At 42.2% G+C, this 17,535-nt stretch overlaps 1 protein-coding gene across 1 annotated transcript in view; it reads left to right on the top strand.

Annotated features, from left to right (window-relative positions):
* SYN2 (synapsin II) overlaps nt 1-17,535 on the top strand; it is a 165,838-nt gene that overhangs the window by 132,535 nt on the left and 15,768 nt on the right. The window contains exons 8-10 of the mRNA XM_038148869.1: nt 729-803; nt 4,283-4,385; nt 10,897-11,046. Coding sequence (XP_038004797.1) covers nt 729-803; nt 4,283-4,385; nt 10,897-11,046 — 328 coding nt within the window. The remainder of the gene's footprint in view (nt 1-728; nt 804-4,282; nt 4,386-10,896; nt 11,047-17,535) is intronic.

Here is a 17,535-nt window from a genome sequence, read left to right on the forward strand (position 1 = left end):
TTTAATGCATTGCAGATGTTCCCTTGATTTTACTAACTGGAAACACTTCATAACTTGTCCATAGCCTGCTCCCAGTACAGCATTTAGCTTTCACAAAGCAGTAATCTTCCCAGCCCTGGGAGCAGTCCTAAGGTCTGCGGAGGAAAAAACCTTCACATGGATTTTTTTCTTTCTTCGAGGTTAAATAGAGGAAGGTGAACTGACACAGAGTGTTTAGGGTATATCAGTAAATAGCAAAGAGTGAACACTGGAGGAGAAACCAAAATCCAGCTCCAAAACACACCTGAAATCACTTCAGAGCTGTTAAAAACATAAATGTGTTGCTTTTTGATTGTTGGGACACAGTGGGGTGGGTTTGAAAGGAGAAGCTGAAGCTTCTTTACATTTACCTTTGCAGTGCCAGTGTGTTACAGATAATTTAGTGCCTTTGTAGCTGGCACCAGCTCATTTCTAACATTGCCCTTTCATCAAGGCAGGCTGGGTTTTAGAAAAAAAACTTAAATAAATAAATGGGGAACAGAAATTTCCCAGCCATTCTTTGTACCTCCAGTACAAAGTGTATTCCTGACAATGCTCTTACAACCCCTCACGGTTCAGATGCTCTGTTACAAGCTGGCAGCTGGGGAAAAGGTGTCAATACTGCTGCTGCACTCATGGGAAAAGCAGAGGCATTTGATAATGGGAATGTGAAACCACTGGCTGCCTTTGTAATGTTTTCCCCCTTTCAGGAGAACTTCCATATCCGGGAACTGGAAGACAAACACGGGCTCTGCCATGCTGGAACAAATTGCTATGTCAGATAAGTAAGTGGAGTCTCGTGTAAAAGGTAATTTAAAAATTAACAGTTTTATTTGAAGTGGACTTTTAAAGAATCCCATAGTTGGTACACAAGTCACAATAAGTGCATGCATTGTGTTCATTTGGGGAAAAGGAATCTCTCAGGTAGGGGAAAGAGCAGAGCCAGGAGTTCCTCGTGGCTTCAGGATTACCCACCCACGCTCACAGCCTTGGGTGGTACGTGAGCCCTTGGGTTCCTACATCCACATCTGCTCCTAGAAAATGTCTGGAATTCCCTTCAGAAAATTGAATTTCCCAGATTAACCTGTCAGTCATTTCTCCTGGTTCATTTGCCCTCTCTTACCCACCAGTCTCACACCTCTTTTAAACTTTCCTCCTCCTACATAACCAAGCAATCCAGTCTGCACTTTGCCTATTTAAATCCCATTTCTCTTTTCTACTTTCAATCTCAAACTCCTTACTTTTCATTTTATAAATTTCCACTGAAGTGCACTGTGAAGCTTTTTCCCCTGTTGCTGGGATACACTGGAGCTTTATTTCCCCTGTGCCATCATTCCAGCTCTGTACTTTGGTTTACTGTGCTTTTCCTTTTCTTTCCCATTCTTATCCTGGATAATTCCTGCAGTCCAGTTAAAAACATTCATAGAGCACCACTTTGAACTCTTTTCTCAATCCCCCTCATTTGCTCCACAACACATAAACCTCTTTTCCCTGCAAAACAAAATCTCAGAGGCTTTTGAATGGCTGTGGATTTTCTGCTGTTCAGCTTCTCCAAAGGCTGCCACCAGTGGAAGCTGAAATAAAGTTTGTGCAGTGAAAGTGGAATTTAAAAGGTGTTTTAAAGTTCAACAGTAGTCCTGGATTGTGGGGTTGTTTGTTTGGGTTTTTTTTTTTTTAAAGCCTGGAACCTACAACTTGGTCCCTCTCAGGAGCTGAGAGAGACGCAGGAACGGAGCCATTGCTTGCCCTGGAAAGGTGAAAGCAAGAAAGAAAGACGGGAATTCCAGCTCCCTGCTGTCCAACCCCTGTCTAGACTGTGTCCTCACTGATCTCCCCTCTGGGCATGGCCTGCAGCCACATTATTTTCTCTTTCTCATTCCCTCCCACCTCCCTCTAGAAAGTGAGGTTATGTCTTTCCTGGGACGGGGAGGCAGAGTGAGCTCTGGGCTGTGTAATTACAGCCCATGGGCTGGCTGGAACACACAAACTCCACTTGTGCCCCCAGGAAAGCAGTGCCAGAGGATGGGAAATGCTCCCCTGGCCCTGCTCCTGCTGGAAATGCTGGAAATGCTCCCTGAGCTCCTGCCCCTGTTTTTCAGTGGAAGTCAATGAGAGCAGAATGGGGATTTCCCATTAACACACCGGCCAGCAAACCACACTTCCTTCGTGCTGGTGGGGCCAAAAGCACGGGAAAGGGGGATATGCTCCCTGAGAGAAAGGGGGCTGAGGCACAGCCCTGCTCCTGTGGGAGTGCTCACAGCGGAGCAGGGCACACGGGGGGAAAGAGACTTCTCTGAAGGGCAGGTTCACAGCCCAGCAAAACCCACCAGATCTGCTGAATTTTGGGTTTAATGCACCCATGGGTGAGGAGGAAGTGCCTTGAAAGCAGTGCCTGGTGGGCTCTGCTGGCTGAACACAAATCTCAGGGGAGAAATTCAGAGAAAGAGGAGTGTGGCAGGAAGGGACAGAGAGAGGCAGAGGAGCAGCACATTTCAGGGTCACAATTCCTCATTTACCCCTGTTCCAGAGTTCCTGCTGCCCGGAGAGCTGTGCCAGCTGTGCCCACTTCCCCTGGCACACCTGGTATTGCCCCTGGAAGCAATCCTTTATCCTTTCTCCTTTATCTTTCTCCTGTATTGCTGCTGCTCCCACTGGCTCTGGGAAAAGAGGGCCCGTGACCTTTTGTCAAACCTTCTGTGCAAGCCTTGGGTTTCAAACACTCCAGGCTGCTCCCTCCAAAACCTCTCTTTCCAAATGGATTTTTCCAGCTCTGTGTTTGTTGGCAGAAGATGGGCTATTAAATATACTTTCATAAATCTGATTGATGTTGCAGTGTTTTAGAGAAAATGTCCTCGGTTTTGTTTCCACTTCAAGTCCAGATATTTACTGTTCAAGACAAGTTTTGTTGTCCCTGTGACTTCCTAAGATACACAATATTTTACGGCCAAGAAAAAAAATTATTTATAAGCAAGTGCATGCAAGAAGTCCAGCCAGCCAGTGCATCTACAGATGTTGAAATTGTCAGGCATCCAAAAAACCCTCTTATATTTGACAAAAACCATGTTTCTCACAGGAAAAAAAATTATTTTCATTGCTAAGATATTGCCATCAGGATCTTTTCAAATCAATTTCTTTGTATTCTGCTTAAAAGAAAAACTTTTCCATTGGAACAGATTTCATATAAGAAAATATAAAGAATGTGACTTAATAAGTTTACTTGGAAAGGATGCTGTTACTGAAGATATTTATACATGAATCAGACTCTCAGCCCAGCAAGGAATTTCCTTTGATCCCACAATGAAATCAAATGCTTTGTTTATTACAGCAGAGGGGTTTTTTTCTGTTGAAAATACTGAGGTGGCAAATCCATCATCAGGGCTCCAGGGCTGGAGCAGGAGAGGGGCTGGAAGAGGAAATAGCTCTGCTTTAGACTCAAGAGTGAGCCAAGAGGAAAACTCATGATAAATGAATGCTGTAAAAATGGGGGTTTTTTAGCAAATCATGCCCTTCAGTCGGTGACATCACCCTGCATCATTCCAGGATCATTTCCTCCCTGCCCAGCCCTGCTGGGAGTCACTGAACATTCCCAGTGCCTTTGGTGTCCTTGCCTTTGGGCCCTCAGAGCTTGTGCTACAGGAATCACAGAAATTGCCTCACTCTTCTTCTGAATAAATCCCACCCCACCTCCTTGTTGGTCAGATAACCTCTCTATTCATAGAGAAAAAAGGAAAATAAATCATATTTCTGCTTGTAAGGTGGGTAAGGAGTCCATCCTCAGTCTCTTACCATGACATTACAAAATAAACTGAAGAATTTTTATGCCCAACTCTGTATGAAATTGCCTTTTTAGGAGTTTCTAAATTGTTGTAGAATTCCTTGGAATTATTTCAATTCCACTTGAGTTGTGATGTAGTTGTCTATAACCCTACATGAAGAACATAACCCTTGTCTGCATGCTCCACAACTGACACAATGTCATATTTTCAGTCCTTCTGCATCACCTGAAGGGTTTTCCTGCCTGGGTTTCTCCTTCTGCTCAGTGCTGTAGGAATAAAACCAGCCTGGCTCCTTTAGAAAACAGTTGGGCCACGATTTAGGATGGAGCCTCTCACTCATTTTCCTGATACAGGAACCAGACCCATCCAACGTAGTGAAAATGCTGACTTTAGGGAATGAATGTAATATTAAAGATGTTATTAGGAGAGCCTCTAGAAAAGAAAGACCTGATGAGACACTCACAGAGCAAATTATTTTTGTGAAACAGGTACAAGCTTTGGGTTGACACCTGTTCTGAAATATTTGGTGGCTTGGACATCTGTGCTGTTAAAGCTGTACATGGGAAGGATGGAAAAGATTACATTTTTGAGGTAAGAAATCCTGTTTTTTTTTCAATATCTGCCTTTACATATTACAAACAGCCAAGGAAAGAACCTTTCTGATAGCTGGGCATTGGCTTATTTGTGTTTCAGGCAAGGCTGTGTATTTTTGAGCACTGTTTCAATCATGATACAAAGCCACAGGTCCAAATTAGTGGCAAAACTTGCTGGAAAATGTAGCCCTGTGGATGGGAATGTCTTTTGGTGTTGGAGGAAATGTACACAAACTGCAAAACAAGGCCAAATGAGGATGGCACATTTTGCCAAGCCTGATGATTTCTTTCCTGAGCAGCCTTAGCAGCTTTTCCTGGAAGGTTTATAGATAGCACCATCCCAAGGGAACCCCAACAAAATTATACCTTGCCCTGGAAAGGGAGATTAAGGATGAAGTGCAAACAACTTAACTTTTTTTTGTAGCCTAAATATTGCCCTGAAGATCTGAATCCTCATGAATCAGAAGTTTCTGCTGTAGGTAATTTTGAAAAGTTGAAGTTTTTCATTTCCTTTGAGGTTTTTTTAGGGAGAAATATCATTTTGTGTAGCCATAAAAACAAGTTATCATCACTCTCCTATCACAATTTCTTCAGCACCTTCCACGTTCCTAGAATTTTATTTAGTAGGTGGGCAAGGATCTCCAGAATCTCCTCACTCCAAAAAAAGTTGATAAAGCAAAAAGGGAAAGCTTTTTAAAAATGAAATAACCACTGCGAATTCTGTAATGGACTGAGACTGCCTCACTTCCTGCTTCTCAACAAATCCCCTGATTTTCCATGCCACAGTCAGACATCATCTCTAAAGCCCAGAATTCTCAGAGCTGCAGGATCCATTGGGAGCTGGCTGAGCTGGCCTTACAGAGCATTTTAATCAGGGTGCAGAATAGACCTTGCAATTAAAAAAAAAAATAAAAAATGGAGTGGATGGGAGTGTGATAATTCCTGCTGTTGTCTGGAATCAGCTGAATTGTCCTGGAGATGGGAATGCTCATCAGCAAGGACATTTAGAATCTGTAAAAGACATTGAAATGTAAGGCTGTTTGCAAAGTTCACATCCACCAGAACATCTGGAAAAATTAGGGTATCAACAGTTCTTACGCTGCAATTTTTACAATGAGGAGTGGAAAACTGTCTGCACAAAGATAGGGAGAATTTTCTCTTTTTGTGTCCTTTCAGCAGGGGAAAATAAATGTTATTAAGTCTGGCACGTGCATGGTGCACTCGAGAGAGCTGAGCTGGACAGTCAGTCCAGAAATCCTGGGCTGCAGCCCCATCCTGGGAGCTGTGGCCTCGTGTTTCCGTGAGGATGCCACACCTAAAATGAGGGCAAAACGAGGAAAAAATAAGGGAAAAAAAATGAGGAAAAAAAGAGGAAAAAATGAGGAAAGTACGAGTGTTTGGGTACCACTGACACCTTAATCCTGCAGAGCTCACCTGACAAGGAACACACAGATTCCCTAATGGGTGAAATAACCTTGGCAGATTTGTTCTTCCTGATTTTCACTTGGAACATTCAGCCAGTGTCACCTCCAGGAGGAGGACACAGGTGTGTGTCACCCACCCTGGGAGGGAATGGGAATTAGGGGAGAATTCTACCCAAGTTTTCTTCAGATATCCAGACCAGTTTTCTGGTCTCCAGAAAGTGTCATCTCCAGTTTTGCTGGAGAGGACAAAACACTGCAGTGATATCATTATTCAAGCCCAAAACCGCCTGTGTTGTTTGGGGAAGGTTTGGGCTCTTTGCAGCTTTGTAGGTGGGGGATGTAAGAGGGAACTTTGCCTTTTCTAAACCTGGTGTGGTTCCCTGGACAAAACTGCCTCCTCCAGAGGAACACAGTGGTTCTTCCTGTCTGCTCCAGGGAACTGGCTCCCACTCCTCCTAGGGAGGAATGAACTAATTAAAGGATGGCTCAGCTAAGCGGAGGGGCTGTCAGGTTGATCAGGATGAGGGCCAAGTTATGATTCTGTGTAACAGCCTCATCTCTTCCTTTGGTGTCTGTTCTTTCCCCCTCAATGGGGATTCTCAGCTGCCAAGCATCAGACAAGCTCTAGAAACAGGATTTTTATTAACACATCACTGCAACATGCAGCAATTTAACTGCCTCTCCTCTTCTTCCTGATGAGACATCAAATCAAGGTCCATTAAACTTTTAACTTAAATATAAGGACTTTTTCCCTTTTTAAATTAACATTTCTGAGGTTTCAGTACTAGAAGGAGCAGAGCATTGTTTATATTTCTGATCCTGCTGAATATTATCTTCCCTGTTTCATTCTTGGAAAAGAAAAGCTCTGGGAAACCAAATAAAAGCTCAGAGTGTGGTGTTGAGAGCAGTAAAAGTGAACAAATGTAAGAGAATCCTTTAGAGTTGTCTCCCAGAAGTCTCCCAAATTTTGTTTTAGATTAAATGGGCTGCTGCAGGTGTCTTTTTCCCACTTGCTTCATTTCGCCCTGAGCTAAATTAAAATCAGCTCCCAAGTGGTGCTTTTGACTTAGAAAGGCTTTCAAGAAGAAAACTTTCACTGAAAACCAACACACAAAATGAAGAAATAGTGTTTGTGCACAATTGTGTGGAAAGTTCTGTTCTTGGCCTCAAACTCCTCCGAAGCTGAACTACTTCTGTCCTCCCATCCAGGACAGAATTCCTCTGCTCAACTCAGGGATCCAGCTGTAGCCACTGATAAACTCAGAAGTCTCTCATAATTGCTGCTCTGGAACATTGCTGTACTCCCAGACCAAAGAGAACAGTTTTGCCCAGTTCTTACTCTGCCACGCATGGACCTTCAAAATCACCCTGATTTAACTCCCCCTTCCCCTGTACTTACCATTTATCCTGTTTTCTCCTGGAATTCCTGGGCTTTTCCCTCAGGAGATCCATCCATCCTGCCAGACTCCCAGGGCACTGACTGACTGACAGCCCCCTGGCTGCTCTGTGTTCCTCTTGTATTTCAGCATCCTGGGAAATGCCTTTTCCCCACTTTATCCACAGGATTCTTTACCTTTGCCCTTCTTTTAACCTCCCCAGCTCTGCCTTTCCCAGCCCTTCCCAAATCTCTGCCCAGCACATCCCAGTCCTTGGGGGTGAGCAGCAGAGCTGGCTGTGGGCAGAGGCAGTGGGAATTTCTCCCTCAAACACCATGATCACTTTGCAATTACTGATATCTCATAACTGCTCGGGCTCCTTTCGAAATCCCATCCCATTTCCCTTCCTAATTACAGAATTTCTCTTCTTTGTGTTGCCAGTCTCCGTCTTGTACCCCAAATTTTAGCTATTCACCTTTCCCACTAATATTTACAGTCAGTCCCTGGGTGATAAGAGAAATTCATCCCAAAGAACTGGCTACTGAAATGAAGGTACATCGATATAAAAATGCAAGTTCGCAGTGATATGAATTAAGTGACTGTAATTCATAGTGACCCATGTTTTTACTGGCATCTGCAAAAGGAATTTATTTGATTTTATAAATTACAGATGTCCTTTTTTTTTCCTGTGAAATCCTCTTAGTGGGAAACTCCAATATTTTAAATAGCTGAACTATATGCTGAACTAAAAACTGGCTGGGTTTAAATGGGATTTTAAATCTAGCACAGGCTGTAAATAGACTATTTATAAACAGGGGGCTTTGTGTATGTTTAAATTTTGTCAAATCTCCTGAAGGGGGGGAAATGCCAGCCTGACATTCCTCCAGTCACTCACAGGATTTAAAAGCTGTTGGTGTTGCCCAAAACATTCTTAAGATACATTTATATAAAATAAAAATATAAAACACTTGTCATTAACTCTTGTACTAGGAATGAAAATTGACTGTATTCTCTGAAAGGAAAAGAAAATACACCAAAAATGACCATGCAAGCATCCACTGGATCTCAGCTGCTCTACCAGGGAGTGCCAGAGATGCTCTGTTGCCAGATCTTTGGCCAACAATATTTGTGCCTCTGTGGCAAGAAACCCGAGGATTTTAACAAGGTCAAAACCTGTCCAAGTGACAAGAGGCTGATGTGGACAAATGGCTCTGGTTTTAATGCCAAATGTTTGAATCTGCCCCAGTTTGTGACTATGCCTGAACATTCTTCACTCAAGGAGTGTAACAACTTCTCTACTGGAGTGGACACAAAGATCTGACACCTCAAGGCTCCTTATTTTCACTTTTCCCACCAGTTCTGCTACACACCGTGGCAGTACCTCCCAAAGGAAGCTGATGTGTGAACTTGCAGTTGTAGGAGTACTTGAGAGCAGAAATTCAGTCCAAACCCAATCCTCCAGATCTTAATCCTGCCTAATCCTTTGGCAGGACTCATTGGAGGCAATTAATTTCACAGTCATTCCAAGTAATTGTTTTAATGCAAGTGCATGGTAAACAAAGGGAAGGGGTTTTTTTTTGCTTGTGAACCTTTTAACTGATGTTGGGTAAGAGGGGGCTCATCTACACCCTATGGCACATGTTTTTAAAAATAGCTCTCACTAAAACAGATTTTTTAGAGCCCAAACATCACTCCTGCTCTGAAAATCAGATGGTTTGCAGTGGAGAGCCAAACATCCAATGCCCTTCACACCAAAACATTCTATATTCAGTCATCATTAACACTCCACAGTCCTGGCACTTTGGGTCCATCCAGGCACCATGCAAATTCTTCTCGCAAGAACCAGCTCAGGATACAAGGAAGTGGATCTTTAACGTGTTTATACAATTTTGAAAATAGCAGTGAGTGAGCAGAAATGAATATTAAAGAGCCTCAACTCAACCTGCAAGGCTACACTTTACCTCTTCAGAAATAGCAATTCTTATTGGTTGATCAACTCTTCTCTTAATTAATGGAGAACATTGGCATGTTCCACTTAAAACTGTGGCTGTTGAAAAAGATGGTAAACTTTAAAGAACTTTTCAGTGTACTTATTAAACATCTCTTCACTGCTGTTGATGTGGCCCTAGAGTCAAAACCAGTCATTCATTTCTAAGGAAACATTTGTTCTGGAGTTCAATTATTGTTGCATTGTTTACTCTGGGGTTATTTGCAAGCCTTTTGGCTGTGAGGAAGCTCAGAGACCTCCTAGATCTGAAATTCCCAGCACAAGCATTGCCAACATTTTGGTTGCCAACACACAATGCCAGTGAATCTTGTAAATGAACAAACAGAAGAATGATGGAAATTATTTGGGACTTCAAGCTAATCCCATTATTGGAACAAAATCTTCCTTTGCCACTCAGGAAGAATTTCTATAGCTCTCACCATAGTTTGAAAAGCTCAAGATAGATGTTATTTATAAATAATAAATCCTTCCCAAATACTGCAAGGTGCAATGTTCTTTTAAACCCAAATATCCCTTTAAACACCCAGCTTCTGTGTCTAATTCCTAGAAACCCTTGAAAACCTAAAAGGAGGGAGGCAAAACTCTGTTCTTTGTTAATAAAGGAGATGTTCAGTGGAGGTTGGGGGAATGAGAAGAGTTTTGCTGCCTCTAAATCCCTTCCACCTCAGGAGGGATCCACACAACGTGGGTGTGTTCCTGCTCTTCAGACTGATCCCTGTGCGCCCCTCAGATAACAAAATTCTTCCACCCAGACCTGTGGGAAACACCAGAGTGCAGCACTGCAGGTGACATGGACACGCCCTGATGCACAGGCAGAAAGGATTGCAGCTTCTCAAAAGTGAATGAAATCCTATTATTTTTCTAAGTAGGAATGCCCAGTCCCCTTGTGAATAAGAGCTGGGGTTATGTTCTGCTTTTATTTCCCCTGAAACAAACACAGATGTGGCAGAAGTGGGTACACTGGAGAAATAACAAATATTCTGGAGAAGTAACAAGTGCTTGGGACCCACTGAAGTGGCAGAATTCAGTATTAGTTTTATTCATCAGAGTGGCTGTGATAAATAACCACAGAGCACTGTTAACCTGCCATGTTTAGAATGGAAATGTGCCCATTTTTATCTGCCTCTCTGCCATGCTGCTTTCTCTGTAGAAATTCTTACTTACTCTTTGCAGCCACACTACTTTTATAAAAGGTTATCAATAATAACAAGGTGTTATTTAAAGTTTTTCATGACTCAATAGGGATCCAGATTTCCCTAGCAAAACTCCACAAGCTGCCAGGGAGCTGAAGTTTAACTCTGCATTTCCCTGTGGTAATTCAGCTCCTGAACGTGGAGTGAGCCCCAAAAAGCAGGGAAGGGAGGAAACCTCAGCTGAAATTCCTGCAGATCACTGCACAGCCTGAGAAATCTCATTGTCCTTATCAGCCCTGTGCTTCCTCTCCCTGTTCCCAAGGTGTGTGCCCGGGTGTGAAGTGGAGCTTTTCCTGGAAGGTTCTTTCTCTTCCCATTTTGTGGGAGTTTGGGAGGGGAAGGCGTTGCAAAGTTGCTGTTCTCGTGTTTATTTTCTGAGGGAGCACATATAATGCCTGTAATTCTCGTGTACTTCTGCTAAAAGCACTGCTGTAAACACACAGCCTGCCCTCCTGCCGGGGTGAGGAGGAGTTTCCTTCCCAGCACTGATGTCTGCTGCACTTTGCAGGTGATGGACTGTGCCATGCCTCTGATCGGGGAGCACCAGGCTGAAGACAGGCAGCACATCACCGAGTTAGTCGTAAGCAAAATGAACCAAATGTTGTCCAAAACTCCTATTCCATCTCCTCAGAGACCCACTGCCACTCAGCAGCCTCAGGTAGGATGAAATTAAATTTAAATTCAATTGAAATAGAGCATCTTGGTCTATCATGTTAAGCACAAAGTTTTCCTCCAAGAATTCAGACACCTGTGGAACCTCAAGGATTTGAGAACTTTCCAACACATTTTCTCAGTTTGTTATGTTTCAAAGAGATTGTCTCCAGATGTAATCAAGAAGTGCAAGTATTGCTGTGTTTCTACCGTGGGTTCAGGGAATTACCAGGCTTTGTACTGCTTCCTTTCAGTCCCATATATAAAATATCATGAAAATACTAAGGAGCACCGTCATAGAAAATGCTTGCCCTGATGATGTCAAAAACAATACTGAATAATTCTTGTTCTTGTGAGAAATTAATGACGTTATAATCTTTTTTATTGTGCTGCAATTCATGAAAATAACTCAGAAATCTAGGAAGCTCCTGAAATATGTTCAGCACCGTAGAAGACATGAGCCAAAGGTTGCAAATAGATGCACATTTCAGTTCTTTTATCTTGCATGGCCTGACAGTTAAAGTGTGTGGATGAAGAATTCTGCCCCTGGCACAGCTGGCTTCCAGGAACCTCCTTTGTGTTTCCATTTCCATGCTTTAAAAATGTGGGGTTTATTGTAGTGAGCCTTGTAATGACTTTGGGGTGTGTGGTGTTTTTGTGAAAGGCTCTGAGAACAGAAAAGCTGGGAGAGGTGTGGATTTGCTGGGTGGAACTGGATGGGTAAGGAACTGGGTGGAGTTAAATAGAAGCCAGTAACAAATGCTGACCTTGGGGGTCTGTACTTCAAAAGGGTCTATAAACCCTTTTTTTGCCAGGACTGAGAGGCAGGAGGATGGCTTTAGACTGAAAGATATTTAGATTAGACATCAGTTCTTTAGAATGAGGGTGGTGAGGAACTAGAAGAGTTTGTGCAGAGAAGCTGTGGGTGAAATAGAATCAAACCCACCCTGCCCATGACCTGTGAAGGGTTCTGGTGCTGCACTGGACCTCCTCACTCCACGGGCATCAGCTGAACACCAGAACCAGCCAAACTGTAAGCCAGGAATTACCAAGCCTAAATAGCTAAATACCAAGCCTAAATCAAGGATCTATTTTTGCTCCCAGCAGGCTCCACACCAGGTAAACAATTTGAGAACAATTTTGTGGCCTACCTCAGACAGACCAGTTCTTGAGGCAGAGTGACTAATTTGTTCTTCAAATACCTCATCATGCTTTAAGATATAAAAATACCCCATCCCACATGAAAAAATAAGTGGTGTGGCTTCTATTTATGTTGCAGCCACTTGAAACTAAGCACAAAATTGTTTCAGCCACAGAACCACATACAATGGAGAAGTTTCCATCCAACATGACTCAAATCCATTGTAAAGGGCACTGAGAGAGAAAGAAGAAGGGGAAAAAATAAATCACCTTTTGTCAAAATAGGTCATTTTAGGAGTAACAGATTATCCAGATATTAAAATGAAGCAAAGAGGCAAATTTAGAGTTATCCAGTCAATACAAGTTCACACAAATCAAAATTTAAACCAGTAACAGACATGCCTGTCACATGAATAGAATCATATTTGATATTTCACATTTTGGGGGAAAAAATGTCAGGTCTTGGGTAGGCTGACCTGGATTTCCGAGCAGCCAGGGGAGGGGGAGGGTTCACTCTTACTGCTGTCATCCATAGGAGCTGGCTGTTGGTTGGATGTAAACAAAATTCCCAATCATTCTCAAAGAAAACCTGCCCACCTGAGTCCAGAATGAAAGCAGGATCCAAGGAGCACTTTTAGAAGGTTCCCAAATTCCTCAGTCATTGCGGTCACTCAGCATGTCCATGGAAAGGGGTTTTTGCTCTTAAACCAGAGTTCTGGATGAATGCAGAGACAATATTCTGGGATGGTGGAATTCGGGTTGGATCTTTTTACCTAAGGTCATTCCTGAAGGATTCAGCCCTTACTGATGGCAACAAGATGTTATTCCACATAAATCTTCTTCTCCGTAGCCTATCCTCATTTCATGGATTGCACTTGGGCAAAAAAATGCTGTGAAAACCAGAGATATTCCTTCAGAATATTTGCAATATCTGTTAGTTTTCATCTAAGTTAATCAGACTCTTAAATTTGGCCTTGTTCTACCAGTTTAGGGTAGGAAAAGGGGACCTGATTTTCTGCTGAAGATTCCATTTGCAAATACCCATTAATCTTCCCAGTTTTAGAGGAAAACCATAGACACATTCGTAGAACTTAAAGCAGATAACTCCTCGTGCACAGTCAATTTTTAGCTGGGTTTTGCTAAGAGTAAAATCAGCTTGTTAAAACAAAGCTGCCCCTTTCACTTTTGAACAGTCTTTCCTAACGTAAGAAATTATTTCCCATTCTTGAGAAACATCTGCAGGGCAGGGGGGCAGTGCCCATTTCTACAGGTGACACAAAATGCAAAGCCACTGATTTATCCCAAATCTACTCTGTGCACGTGTAGAAACCAAAGTACTGGAGATATCAAAGAGTAATTGCTGATTTTTGCTGCTTCTGCTTTTAAATCAGCAGCCTATGCTCAATAATGCAGCTCCAGGTGTGCCAGGTTCTGAATTTCTTTATTTTCTGGGGGTTTCAGAAGTGTTTCTATTTTAGTCCAGACTGGGTGAATTGTACATGAAAACATGCCTCAATTTATAAATGCCCACAGTGGTCAGCCCCAGTCCAATTAAGCATCCATCAGGAAACAAATCAATGATTGGGAAAATCAGCCTTTGTTTGGCACTGGGCAGCCAAGTCCTGCTGGGGATGCTTGGCCCTGCAGTGCTCTGAAGGCTGGCAAAGCTCTCCCTGTCACAGTGCCAGAGGGAGCAAATTCCAGAGGGAAACCTCACAGGGGCAGGGTTATCTGAATATCCCCATGAATGGGGAGCTTTCTTCAATGTAGGTTTTCTATGTTATTTGTTTATTTATCTGCAAACTCTTGCCCAGACTCTGTAGCAAGTTCTGCTGGTTGCACAGAGGGCAGAGAAGTTAGGCAGGAGGAGATTTGGACTCCCAGAAATTCTACCTGTTATGGTAAAAAAAATCCATCAAAAATGAAGCTGTTTCTATTATTTAAATCATGATCGTTTGTTTTACCCCACACCATGCTAAAAATGGAACTTATCTAGGAATATGATTTTAAAAGTTTTCCATAAACAAGCCTGCTCTACATGCAGGCAACAAAATTGAGGACTGTCCATATTTTCTAACCTCTTTGACTACTTTTGACAGATCTTTAGAGAAGCCTCTTTCAAATTTTCCCTAAAAATCAAGAAAATAGGTTAAACTACCCAGTGACTCTGCTCCGGATTTGCAGGAGCTGGCTCGTTCCTTGACCATTGCATTTGTGTATAAAACAATAAAAATGGTCAAACACCCACTCAGAGCTGCCTGTCATGTCCTGAGGTGAGTTGTGCTGGAGGAAATTCTGCAGAGAAAATTACACTGTCCATGAGAATCACCATAAAATGCAAATGTTTTTGGGCATGTGAGCAGCTGAAGCTGAGGGAAATCCTGTTAGGGAAATGTTCATTCAGTGCTGTTGCATTACCCACAAAAGAATAAGGGATTTATTTCCTTAATGGAGGGAAAGAAGGAAGGAATTTGTGCTGCAGGGGCACAAGATCCACGACCTGATGACATCACAGAGAGCAGAGCATTCCCAGCTTCATCCTGGTTCTGCGTGGTGTCAAAGAAAGGAGTGGCCCAGTGCTAATAAACCCATTGTAATCTCAGTGTATCCTCCATTCCCTGACCCTTTCCATGCTGTAGTTAATCCAGTTTTATTGTTCCATATGCAGAGAGAAAATTGAACCACACATGGACAGAGTGTAAATAACAAAAAGTGTGAATTCCAGAGAGGAAATTAATCCATCAGCAAACTCCCTGTTCCTGGATTTCCATAGGATTAGCCACAGTTCTTTCACTTCCATCTCTTGGATTTAGTGGAATTTTTCAAAGGAAAGTACTTATGATGAGCAGCAAATTGCTCCCAATTACTGAAGTTGTTATGATGAGCAGAAAATGCAGTTACTTGGCTTGATCTTAGCTGAAGGGACCACATTTATTGGGAAGGATCCCCTCACGGAGTTATTTGGACATGGAGAATTCAGCAGTAGCCCACTGTCCATAAAACTCCTTTTAAATCATAGTCCTTGGTAAGATAAATTACATTTCTTATTAGAAGCAGGGTTCTTGTGGATGCCTTCCTAAATACATTGGTAGAGAATCTAAACCGTTGGCATCAAAACTCACAAAGAGCAAGGAAAAATATTGCTGGGGCACAGAAATGACAGAAGCTGAAAAGCAGCACTTTCCAAAGGTTATTTCAGTCAAAAGCCATTCTGAAAACTGTCGCTTTTGCTGGAGGTGGTGCCCCTTTACTGCAGTGTTTTGGTTATTTGCATCCCAGCGACACCTTGTGGCTTCTCTTCTGCAATAAACGACTTGGGGAATAAATAGAATAAAACCATTATTTATTATTACAATGCATTACGTCCTATTCCATTAGCTGTATCACATTAAAAATCTATTTTTCTATACATTTCACAAATCAGAAATGCTCCATACTCGAATTTTTTTCATCATGTTACTGTATTGCATTTCTTTCTTTTTTTAAATTATTTTAATTCTAATATAAGCCAGCTTAATGTGCACATATATAACTGTATATATATATATGTGTGCATGTGTGTATATAAACACACACACAATGTTTATCTGTGTGTGCTTATTTTGATCAAAAGGGGTTTTTAAACTCTTGTTTTTTATGCTAGTGAAAATAAAAGAACAGCTGTTACTCTTTTAGATCCCAATATAAACACAGGGAATTAAGAAAAGCAGCAGAAAATAAACAAGTAGGGGCCTGAGCTCACCACAATCTTATAAAAGGCAACATTTGGGGCACAGTTCACCCAGTAAAATTTTTTTATCACAAGTATAAAATGATGGAGGGTTTTTTTTTTCCTGCACTGAGGTTATTTTGTCCACCTTTGAACACAACCCCAGCTCGGGGCAGGTTCTGCACGTGAGGAACAGAGGCCACAAGAGAGGCAGGGCTCCGCTGGAACTGCTGCATGAGGGATGTTCATGTATCTAAAACAGTCCCTGTTTCATTAACAAAGTTTGATTTCTTTTAAGCGTTTGAACTCCACATGCAGGTATTGCAATGTATCAAAACCACGAAGTTCATGCTGGAAAATAAACCATAAAACCTTTCATATTGCTAAGGGCACAACACATAAATAACTGAGCTGGAATTTTACTGACGGTGAAAGTGGAAATAATTGGTTTAAAATCCTTCCTGAGCCCCTGCACCAGCAGATGGAGTGAGAGCCAAGGGAGCTGCTCAGAGCTGGTTCTGAGTCTCAGGTGAATAACTGGGGATAAATCTGTACAAACTCTGGGATTTTACCTGTGAATGTACCCGTAAAAGGAGGGTGATTTAATCAGAACACTGATAATGGGTATCCTGCTCAGCTTGGTTCAATGTGACAAGAAATAACCAATGGTGCCCTTCTGAAGGGATCTGATGGCCTTAAGATTACAGAAAAATACACTAAAGGTCATATATTAGAGGTTTAGGGTTATTAGGTCAAAATTTCCACTGACATCAACAGAAATTTGCCCAAATGGAATAAAGTTTTCTGGGTGCACCCAGATTTTTTTCTTTTTTTTTAAATTTCTGAGTACTCTGTATTGAATGCCTATCACCAGCAGTGTACCTGGAAAAAGAAATGATTTCTGCAGAAAAGCCAACAAAAGCTTGGTAAGACAAAAATTTGCTCATAAAGTACTGGTTAGAAGAGAATCACAAAGGAAAAAACCCCTGGCAGGGTCAGGCTTCAGGCCCAGGAGGATTTGGATGATTTCAATTGTCTGTAGGGTCCAGTGCTTCAGCCTTAGTGCTGATTTTTTTAACTCAGAAAGCCACAAAGCACTGGTGAAACTGAAAACCAAAACAATTATTATACTTAACAGATACTTTCCCACATTTCTCTTAAACATAACAACATGAATATTCTCTTTTTGTCTTCATTCACACAACAAATGATTCTTTTCCTAACTTTTTCTTGCCTCCTGCCAGATGATTTCCTGATCATCTCACAATCTGCCAGTGGTATTGGGAATTCTGGCACTCCATGATCCCTCCCCTCAAGAAGAAAGAAAATATTTGGGGTTTAAAGTAATCCTGAGCCCACCACGATGGAGGGGCCTGTCTGTTCTTGGTAGGCTTCTGTGAGAAGCAGCTTTTTGGTCCCAGAGGTGTTATTTTGGAAACTGCAGGGATTCTCCTCATTCCATTCTAGAGCAAAGCCCATCCTTTTCCAAAAGAGAGCAAGGGCAGCAGTGACCCCATGGCCAAGAGCAGGGAAAAGCTGCCACAGACACAAACAGGGCGGCCCAGGCTGGACCTCTGTGTTCTGTCCTAGTGCTGTAATTACTGTCATATATAGCATCCTTTGTTAGGGTTGCTATTATTATTTCAT

This window comes from Motacilla alba, chromosome 12 (assembly GCF_015832195.1).
Source record: "Motacilla alba alba isolate MOTALB_02 chromosome 12, Motacilla_alba_V1.0_pri, whole genome shotgun sequence".
NCBI lineage: Eukaryota > Metazoa > Chordata > Aves > Passeriformes > Motacillidae > Motacilla > Motacilla alba.